This window comes from Tamandua tetradactyla, chromosome 1 (genome assembly GCF_023851605.1).
Source record: "Tamandua tetradactyla isolate mTamTet1 chromosome 1, mTamTet1.pri, whole genome shotgun sequence".
Taxonomy (NCBI): domain Eukaryota; kingdom Metazoa; phylum Chordata; class Mammalia; order Pilosa; family Myrmecophagidae; genus Tamandua; species Tamandua tetradactyla.
In genome coordinates, this window is record NC_135327.1 from 212,390,193 (window position 1) to 212,401,377 (window position 11,185).

An 11,185-nucleotide genomic window follows, 5' to 3' on the forward strand; every position below is an offset into this window, starting at 1 on the left:
TGACTTTAATACTCAAAATCTAAACCAATTAACTAATGATTACATACCAGAAATCTAGTTCCCGCAAACATGGAAAAAAGGCTGCATCCAAATACACTGAGAGAAGATTCTGAAAATCCTTGGGATTTTGTGTGGAAAATGGATACAGAGTATAATCACTAGCTGGGTACAAATGAAAGGTAAGATTTTAAAATACAACAAATTCCTATAAAAAGCATTTACTTTCATTTCTAACTTAAGCATAAATATCAATGTAACCAAAGATATCAATTCCATGCTATTCCATGACTTAGCTACTATCGTAGATTTGCTTATCCTTAAGTTTTAGTTTTTCCAGATACAATCCAGTTTTCCAGATTCAACCAACTAAATGAGCACTCAGTACGAATTATTTCAATTAACAACCATTAGTCCAAGTTCCTCTATGGAAATTATTTCACATTCTCAGATAGATGGTCTCTTTCTGTAAGGATATTAATTTAATTTGCTCCTTCATGAAGATACATCTTGCTCTAACAGCACATCTGTTTACTCTTCTCATATTTCCCAAAACTCAAACAACAACATCATCAACATTAATAATAATCTGACCACCATGTTACTTTTCTAAAGGATTAAGTTTCTAACATCTTTCATTTAGAGAGATTGGTAAATGTATTCTAGTCTACCTGGTGCCAACTATCCTCTTTATTTTTAGAAACTAACTGAATTCAAATAGGTGTCTTGCTTGGTTCAGGACATTAGTCTTACCTGTGAAGGCATTCATAAAAGTGGATAATGACCTATTTAGCATTTTGAAGAAAGGATCTCTACATGGATATTTCTGAGAACCACAAAGGACTGTATGCTCAAGAATATGTGGAATGCCAGTACTATCCATTGGAGTGGTACGAAACTGAACACTAGACAAAGAAAAACAAATGATAAAATGGGAAATGGTAAACTTAATACTGTCTAATATAGTTTTCAAACGTAGTTACATCAGATTATTGGAATTAATCACTTTAATATTATGATATTTCAATGAAATGTTTTCTGACTATACGGTATAAAGTGAATGATTCAAACTGTAAATCTTTAATGTACACAGCCAAGGATATAAATTTATGTAATCATTTACTTATATTTTCAGGACACTGTTAATGAAAATAAAATATTACTGATATATGAGCTTTAAATAGTTAATGTAGTTATTTTAGAGATATATTAAATAGAAGCATTTCAAGAAAATATTCATATAACGCACCCATACCTAAACAAATTATTTGAATCTTCTCTTGCCAGATGCAAATATTGAGCACCTGTGTTGTCATGACTGAGCTTCACGGCAGTTAGGAATAGTTCTGGAATTGATGTTACCTAAATTAAGAAGAGAAATGCGAACAATTAAACTTAGATGAAACGGCATTCAAAATGGTTATTATAATAAATAATAAATTGAGATAATTGGTTTTCATGTCATAAATTAAACAACACTGGGAACCCAGCATTTTAATGCTGAAATGTACACGAGAAACTATCTTGTCCAAATCCCTTTTCTTGCATAAGAATAAAGACCTGAAACAGAAAATTACCTTTTGTTTTTTTGAGTAATTACTATTTGTTAAATATTTTCTAAACATTTTGCATATATTCCTAAGAGGTCCTAAGAGGTAGGCATTCTCATTACCATTTACAGTTGGAAAAAACTGAGGCTCAGAGAGATGAAATAATTTGCTAATGTCATAAAGATCAAGAATTCAAACACTGATCTATCTATACCACATTCCATGATACTATACTGCTTCCTAATAAAACAGCTCTCGCTTTTTAAATGTTTACTCTGCATCTATTGCTTTTACACGTATTATCTCATTCAGTGCTTACAGTGACTCTGCAGGAATATCAACGCTGGAATGGACTTAGTAGCTGAAGGACACTTCACTTCATTTATGAAGGGTTCTCAATGGTAAGCTAGAGCTAAAGCAGTTACTTGATCCTAGTGGGAAGATCAGCATGCATACAGCAAGAACCTCTGGAACAGTGGGAGGGGCCTGGAGGATGTAAAAACCGCTGTTGGTGATTGAATCATGTACCCCACAAAAGACATGTCCAAGTATTAATCCCAATTCCTGTGCATGTGAACCTGTTTGTAAATAATATATTTGAATAAGTTAAGGTGCAACAGTGTGGACTCACTGTGAAGAGGATGATTGATGATCCTATTTAGGTGTGGTGAAACTGAGTCAGGGTAGGCCTCAATTCATATTACTAGAGGATTTATAGAGAAAAAGACACAGAGACCAAGGATATCACTCTGTGAAGGAGGATTGCCATCACCAAAATACTACCCTCTCCAGAAGAAAGAATGGACAACCTTACTGACATCTTGATTTTGGACTTACAGCCCCCAAACTGGGAACTAAAAAAATTCTGACTCTAAGCCAAACCACAGAAAGAGCTATCCCAGACCCTGGTGAGAGTTCTAAATTCAAAAATTTGAAAATTTCAGAATACCAAAAGATTTCAGAATTCAAGGGGTTCAGATAAAGGGATTGAGGATCTACACTCATTTAAGAAACAGGAAATTAGAGAGGAATCCAACATGGCTGATTAGGGAGAGGTTGGGTTCACTTTGCTTCCAGGAAAACAACTAGTAGTCAGGGAGAAATTGTCCAGAATAACAGTTCTGGAGCTCTAGGGATCAGGAGGGGCACTGTGCAACATGCAGGAAAGTGCAGGATGAAGAGATGGTGAAGTTGTGGTGAAGAGACCATGAGTAGACCCCTCAGTCCCAGCTCCTGTGCCCATTACCCTTTGTCAGGGCAGAAAGCTTTGGAGTAGCCAGTCCTAGGAGGATGGAAGGCTGAGGACTAAGGCCATGGAAATCCACTCCCCCAAGAACAGGGAGGGACACTTAACTGACACTGATACACCATTGTCTGGAAATGATACATCATTGTCTGGAAATGACAGGGAGATAAGAAGAATCTGCCTTCTGAGGGCTGAGGGGGACAGGTTGCTGAAGAGTACCATCTGCTTGCAGGCAAGGGGAGAACACCTCCTGGAAGAGGTCTAAAAGGCTTTTGGGTGAAGAAGGTCATATGCTAGGCAGGTCAGGAAAGTACCCTTGGGAGTAGTATTAAAGACTTTTTGGCATCCTTATCTGAACTCTCCCAAGGTCCCTGCAAAACTGATGTGCACCCCCTTCATGAGTGTCTGGTCCAGCCCTGGTTGAGTAATACTAACAAACCAAGTGGCAAAGAAGATTATTAACACAAAGCCAATCAACAACAAAATCTGTGACAAGGAAGAGAATCCTTGCTTTAGAGTAAACTCACTAAGATAATCAGATGCCCAGAGACCAGCAAAAAATTACATGCTACATCAAGAAATAGAGAAATCAGTAAATATCCTGAGACAAATGAAAATGAGAACACAATATATTAAAACTCATAGGGTGCAGAGAAGGCAATGCTGAGAGGAAAATTTAGAGCTCCAAACTTCTACATTAAAAAGGGAAGAAGGGTGGGCCACGGCTCAGCAAGCCGACTTTTTGCCTGCCATGAAAGAGAGCTGGGTTCGATTCCCAGTGCCTGTCCTTGCCAAAAAAAAGGAAAGAAGAGCTAAAATCAAAGACCTAACTACACACATAGTAGAAGTAGACAAGTAATAGCAAACTATTCCCAAAGCAAGCAAAAGGAAAGAAATAACAAAGATTAGAGCATAAATAAATAAAATTGGATTGAGAACAAAAAAATCAATAGAATCAACAGAACCAAAAGTTAGTCCTTTGAGATCAACAAAATTGACAAGCAGTTAGCTAAAATGACAAAGAAAAAAAGAGAAATGCAAATAAAATCAGAAATGAGAAGAGGTCATTATTACTGACACCACAGAAATAAAAAAGATCATAAGAGAATTCTATAAACAATCATATAACAACAAACTAGACAACTTAAATGAAATGGATAATTTTCTAGAATCACAGAACACCCTACACTAACACTACAAGAAACAGACTTCAACAAACCAGTCACAAATAAGGAGATTGAGACTGTCATCAAAAATCTCCCCAAAAAGAAAAATCCAGGACCAGATGGCTTCACAGGTGAATTTTACCAATCATTCCAAGAAGAATTAATACCAGACCTGCCCCAATTCCTTCAAAAAATTACAGAGGAGGGAATGCTACCTAACTCATTCAATGAAGCCAATATCATCCTAAAACCAAAGCCAAATAAAAGATCAAGAAAGGAAAATTACAGACCAATTTCTTTAGTGAATACAGATGCAAAAACCATCAACGAAATATTTGAAACTGAATTTAACTGCACATTGAAAGAATTATATACCATGATTAAGTGGGTTTTATCCTAGGTATACAAAAGTGGTTCAACACCAGAAAATCAATTAATATAATACACCATGTTAACAAATCAAAGAAAAACCACATGATTATCTCAGTTGATGCAGAAAGGTATTTAACAAAATCCAGCCTACATTCTTGATAAAAATACTTCAAGAGATAAGAGTAGAAGGAAACTTTATTAACATGATAATGGGGGTCCATGGCCCAGGATTGCCTTCCACGTTGAGAACATTCCCCTCCATATTGAAGGCAGATCATTTCACATAGCCGCCTATATGACCAGGACAGACATTAAAGGTCAACAAACCTCCTCAGGAGGGGGAGGTGTGTGTTGGGGGGGTAAGGGGACTGACTGTACAAATGGTCATAAACAAGGCATTGAAATGCCCTTCCCTTGATCACTGTTGATAAGAAGCCCCTGTGCCATGAGACCCTGCTCAAACTCTGTTCTCATACCCTTGTCCTAAACCCTTATAAGTCCTCGCATTCCCCTATCCCCTTTGTGGAACATGAACTTCCATTTCCTGACCAGCTACCATTGGCAAAGTATCTTCCTCCTGTTCATAAGCCCTAAGAAAATTCATGATCAACTCCATGCCTAACATGTCCTTTGGTCTTCAGACTACCATGACACATGCTCCCCAAAAGCTAGGTTGGAACACATGATAAATATGAAAAACCCACAGCTTTCAATGGTGAAAGACTGAAAGCTTTCCCACTGAGATCTGGAACAAGACAAGGATGCCCATTGTCATCATTTTCATTCAACATTGTTTTAAAAATTGTAGCTAGAGCAATTAAGCAAGAAAAAGAAATAAAAGGCATCTAAATCAGAAAGGAGGAAGTAAAACTTGGACTATATGCAGATACAATCCTATACCTAGAAAGGCCTGAAAAATCATGACAAATCTACTAGATTTATTAAACAATTTCAGCAAAGTGGTGGCATACAAGATCAACACACATGGGCAGGCCACAGTGGCTCAGCAGGCAGAGTTCTCACCTGCCATGCCTAAGAGCTGGGTTCAATTCCTGGTGCCTGCCCATGCCAAAAAAAAACATCAACACACAAGAATCAGTAGAGTTCCTATAGACTAGCAATGAGCAATCTGACGAGAAACTCAGGAAAAAAATTCCACTTATAATAGAAACTAAAAGAATCAAATATCTAAGAATAAACTGAACCAAGGATGCAAAGGACCTGCATTCAGAAAACTACAAAGTACTGCTAAAAGAAATCAAAGAAGACCTAAACAAATAAAAAGACATTTCATGTACCTGGATTGAAAGACTATATATTGTTAAGATACCAATTCTAACCATTTTACTTATAGATTCAATGCAATCCCAATTAAAATTCCAACAGCCTACTTTATAGATTTGGAAAAGCCAATTTTCAAATATAGTTGGAAGGGTTAGGGACTCCAAATAGCCAAAAACATTTTGAAAAAGAAAAATGAAGTTGGAGGATTCTCACCTCCTGTATTTTAAATATATTACAAAACTATAGCGGTAAAATCAGCATGATATTGGCACAAAGACAAACATACAGCTCAATGGAATAGAACTGAGAGTTCAGAAATAGACCCTCATATCTGTGGTCAATTGATTTGTGACAAGGCTGCCAAGTCCACCCTACTTGACAGAGTAGTCTTTTCAGCAAACGGTGCTGGGAAAACTGGATATCCAAATCTAAAAGAATGAAAGAGGATATCTACTTCATACCTTATACAAAAATTAACTCAAAATGAATCAAAGTGCTAAGTATAAAAGCCAGAAACATAAAATTCCTAGAGAAAATCAAGAAAGACTCTTCAAGATTTTGTGGTAGATGATGCTCTCTTAGAAAATACCCAAAGCACAAGCAATGAAAGAAAAAAATAAATAAATGAGACCTTCTCAAAACTGAATACCTTTGTGCTTAAAAGGACTTTGTCAAGAGGGTGAAAAGGTAGCCTATTCAATGAGAGAAAATATTTGGAAACCACATACCTGATAAGGATTTAATATCCAGGATATATAAAGAAATCTTACAACTAACAATAATAAGACAAACAACTCAACTGAAAAAAAAAAGGAAAAAAAATGAGCAAAAGACTAGATATTTTTCCAAAGAGGATATATAAAAAGCATATGAAAAAATGTTCACCATTGCTAGCTATTAGAGAAATGCAAACTAAAACTATGAGATAAATTTCACACTTACTACAATGGCCACTATCAAAAAAAAAAAAAAAACCGAAAACTTTAAGTGTTGGAAAGAATGAGGATAAATGGGAATACTCATTCATTGTTGATGCGAAGGTAGAATGGTACAGTCACTATGGAGGACAATCTGGCAGTTCCTGAGGAAGCTAAACATAGAACTGCCATATGATCTAGCAATTCTGCTACTAGGTATATGTGCTGGTTTGAAAGGAAGTATGCCCCTTAAGAAAAGCCATGTTTTACTATAAACCCCATTTCATAAAGGTAGAATAATCCCTATTCAATACTGTATGTTTGAAACTGTAATCAGATCATCTCCCTGGTTGATGTGATTTAGTCAAGAGTGGTTGTTGAACAGGATTAGGTGATGACATGTCTCCACCCATTTGGGTGGGTCTTGATTAGTTTATTGGAGTCCTCTAAAAGAGGAAATATTTTGGAGAATGAGAGATTCGGAGAGAGCAGAGAATGCTGCAGAATCACGAAGCAGAGAGTCCACGTCCACCAGACTGTGCTTTGGAGATGAAGAAGGAAAATGCCTCCCGGGGAGCTTCATGAAACAGGAAGCCAGGAGAGAGAGCTAGCAGATGATGTTGTGTTCACCATGTGTCTTTCCAGCTGAGAGAGAGAAGCCGTGACTGCGTTTAACATGTGCCATCTCACTTGAGAGGGAGACCCTAAACGTCATTGGCCTTTTTGAACCAAGGTATCTTTTCCTGGATGCCTTAGATTGGACATTTCTATAGACTTGTTTTAATTGGGACATTTTCTCAGTCTTAGAACTGTAAACTAGCAACTCATTAAATTCCCTCTTTTAAAAGACTTCCATTTCTGGTATATTGCATTCCGGCAGCTAGCAAACTAGAACAGTATATAATCAGAAGAACAAAAGACAGGGACACAAACAGACATTTGCACACCAATGTTCACAGCAGTATCATTCACAATTGCCGAAAGATGAAAACAACCCAGGTGTCCATCAATGGATGAATGGATAAACAAAGTGCAGTATGTACAAATGATAGAATACTTTTCAGCTGCAAGAAGAAATGAAATACTGATGCATGTGATAACATGGATGAACCTTGAGGATATTAGGTAGAGTGAAGTAAGTCAGACACAAAAGGATAAATATTGTATGACCTCACTAACATGAACAAAATATAATCAGCCAACTCATGGTGTTAATGTCAGAACATAGGTCAATGGAAGATAGAATGAGGGCAGAGAATGGGGAGCTGATGCTTAATTTGTGCAGATTTTGTAATAAAGTTGATTGCAAATATTTGGAAATGGATGGGGTGATGGTAGCACATTACAGTAAGTACAACTAACTGTGATGATATATGGGTATGATTGTGGGTGAAAGGGAAAGTTCAGGGTCGTGTATGTCACTAAAAGGAAAGCCAGAGAATGAAATATGGGACTATATAACACAGTGAACTCTCTTGTGAGGGACAATGTTCTAGAATTGATGGTGATGGTGAAAGCACACTCTGTAAATAAAGAAGGCCCTGATTATACCCTTTAGATGGATTGTATGGCATGAATTTATCTCAAACTGCTTTAAAAAAACTAAATGAATTAAAAAAAAAGAAATCAGGAAATCATTTCATTTGCAAATCCATTCAGATAAGCACCTGCTATAAATATATAACTGGCTCGGAAGGAACTCACATTCCAGCAGAAGTTGAACCTCTGTTATAAATGTTAACATACAAATGGCATATCAAAATGAACCAGTACCTGGTGTATGGTGAATCCGTGTATTTTTTCTCCTACTTTATATTGTAGAGCCTTCTCACAAGCTGAATTACTCCTCCACCTCCATATTTTCTGGTTTACACAGCTATATTTAAGAGAAGTGATATAAATTAGATGACATGCAGGAAATTCTTGGGTAACATAATTCAGCTACATAATGAAAACAGTGTCATGAGATAAAGATAATTAATTCAAAGAATAATTAAAACTTATACCTTTCACATTTGGAAAACTAATTCCCAGTAAAGTTCTTTCAACTTTAACCAGCTTTTATCTCAACTAAGTTAAATTTCTATATCAATAATTAAATGTTGAAAACCTTTTATTGTACATGTTTACAAATTATCATAATGCAATTATAATACAAGATTTACCCTCAGTTGGTTCAAACAGCTCTTATGTCAAAATGGCTTCTTCCTATCAAAGTATCTCACAGGCCTTCAGAATAATGTGATAAACTCAAACTACAGTAAAACACCATCACATACCTACCAAATTGATAAAAACTTAAAAGCCTAACATATCAAGTATTGTCAGGAACTCTCAACACTGCTAGTGTTTGAGAAGTGTATAATTAATAATAGAATTAAGGTTTACCCTGATTCAGTTTGACCACCTCTATATAGGATCTTTGAAGACTATTCATAATTCACAAATAAGTCCACACCTTGACCTACCTTATCATATTTAAAGATACTATTCACAAATAGATTCACACCCACAGGATCTCAGATTAAGACCTGAACATATCTTTTGCCTGGTACATGATTCAATCCCCGACACAGAACAACCACATGGAACAAAGATATAGGTCACAATGTTGAATACCAAAGACACAAAGGACACAGGCAGTATTATTCTACATATGTAAGTTCAAAAACAAGTAACACTGTACTATAGATATGTATATCGATGAAAAAGTATAAAGAAAAGTAAAGATGTGATTTCTGTAAGTCAGGATAGTTATTACTTTTAGGACAGAGAGCAGGTCATGATCAGGAAGGGGCAATCTTAAACCGAGTAATTGTGATGCAACTTTTTTTTTTTTAAATATTCTAATGAATATGGAGTTCCCACTTGAGGTGATGAAAATATTCTGTAACTAGACGGTGGTGATGGTTGTACAACACTGTGAATGTACCCAGTGCCACTGAACTGTACACTTTAAAATGGTAAAGTTTATATTATGTGAATTTGACCACAGTAAAGGGTAAAAAAAAAAGAAAAAAGTATTTCAACTGTAATAAAACTTTTATGTGATTTTACACCTCACATTATAGTTCAGAAAAATATATTTTTAAGGAAGATATGTACAGAAAAAAGTGACTAGTCATTGGCAATATTATGGAGATATGTTGTAATCAACTATATTTTCCTTGTTGACTTAGGAAACTCTAAAATCATAGGGTAGAGAAGGATTTCAAGCAGTTATCAAGAACACAATCATGAAAAGAAAATGCTACATTAAAAAATGTATGAAAACTCTTGAGAAGCAATACTTGGCCTTTCCCCCATGGAGTTTCTTTAATCTATTACACATATGAATAATGTTGCTGCCAAACCCAAACACACTGTAAGGGTACCCCAACAACTGACATCCCCAACGCTTCATCCATCACTCAGGGATTCATAAGCTGGGCTAACAATAGTAGCTACACCGAACCACAGTTAAACAGGGTTTTGTGGACTGGCCTGAAAACCAAACAATTATCTGTCAACTTTTTTTATAAGTAAAATGTTCTGTTTCTTGCAAATTTACAGGGTACCACACTCATTCTTTTAGGAAACTAAACGAATTATTTTTTCCATAAATCTGGTTATTTTAAAAAGTTCAATTGTGGGAGGCTATAATTTCATTAAGAACACAGTAGATTAAAGGTAAGTACAGTGTGTGGAAGCATAAGGACTCTCTTTCATAACAAAACTGAAATGGGAGCAAACGTATTAACGATAATCATAAACTATCAGTGACTTTCATTACACACATTAAAATCCACACCAATAATAAACTTATTATAAGCTACGGAAAAGGAGTCAGGAAACCTTCTTTGGGACGGATTCCCCATTTGGCCCCCAAACACTTTTCCGGCAAAACCAGAGCTAACACTGATCGCTGAGCCAGGATACCCCTCTCTTTCAAGGCCGCCAAGGGAGGAGAAGAAAGCAAAGGGTTACGCTGCACATCCCACTCTGGGGAGGTAGCTCTGCCATTACAGAGAAATGAAAGTATTCCCCGCCCACCGTCACGGCAGTGGTCCTCAAGGCTGGGGCCCAGCGAGTTCGTGGCAAGGGCGCCCCGAGACCAGGGGACGAAGGACGACCAGGATTCCCCTCCCGCTGGCGACCTCAATCCCAAGCGGCCTGTGCACCCGCCTGCACTGGCTAGGGCGCCCTCTCCCGGTCCGGCTCCCGCCGAGACCTCGGACGCAAAGCCGGACGTCCCCAGGCCCGTCTCCCGCGACCCCACGTCCTCACCCGCCGGTCAGCCTCAGCAAGCCGCCGCAGCGCCACATGGTTGTGGTGGAAACAGAATGAAACCGGGCTCCGGTGACAGGCATTTAACCCCGACGTCGGAGCGCGGGAGGAGGGTCACGCAGCGTCCACGCCTCCCATTGGCCAGCGCGGCAGAGCGACGCTCTTTCTAATAGGCTGGCACGGAAAGAGGGGCGTGTCAGGAACGCCGGGACCCACCCCCACGCCGCGAGGCTTGGGGAGCAGGAGGAGGAGCGGGTTCGCGAGGGGCTCGCTCGGGGAGGGCGCTTCAGTCGGTTCAGGGTGGACCCGGGAGGACTCTTAGGTGGTGATTTGAGCGTTCGTCTCTTATGAGGGTCCTGGAACTGCGTTCTTACTGTTTGTTTTTTT

General features: G+C 37.9%; 1 protein-coding gene across 3 annotated transcripts in view; it reads right to left on the minus strand.

The window, feature by feature from the left end:
- Window positions 1-10,899, minus strand: part of PITRM1 (pitrilysin metallopeptidase 1) — a 48,276-nt gene extending 37,377 nt beyond the window's left edge. Inside the window, exons 1-6 of one of the 3 annotated variants that reach the window (XM_077151897.1) lie at window positions 10,565-10,773; window positions 8,306-8,408; window positions 1,867-2,033; window positions 1,253-1,359; window positions 751-902; window positions 48-162 (exon numbers count right to left, since the gene is read on the minus strand). In XM_077151897.1, coding sequence (XP_077008012.1) covers window positions 48-162; window positions 751-880 — 245 coding nt within the window. In that variant the 5' untranslated portion in view covers window positions 881-902; window positions 1,253-1,359; window positions 1,867-2,033; window positions 8,306-8,408; window positions 10,565-10,773. Of the gene's footprint in view, window positions 1-47; window positions 163-750; window positions 903-1,252; window positions 1,360-1,866; window positions 2,034-8,305; window positions 8,409-9,000; window positions 9,160-10,564; window positions 10,774-10,798 lie in introns of those variants that run through there. The other 2 variants (XM_077151891.1, XM_077151894.1) reach the window with 2 other exon arrangements.
- Between the last annotated feature and the right edge of the window lie 286 nt (window positions 10,900-11,185).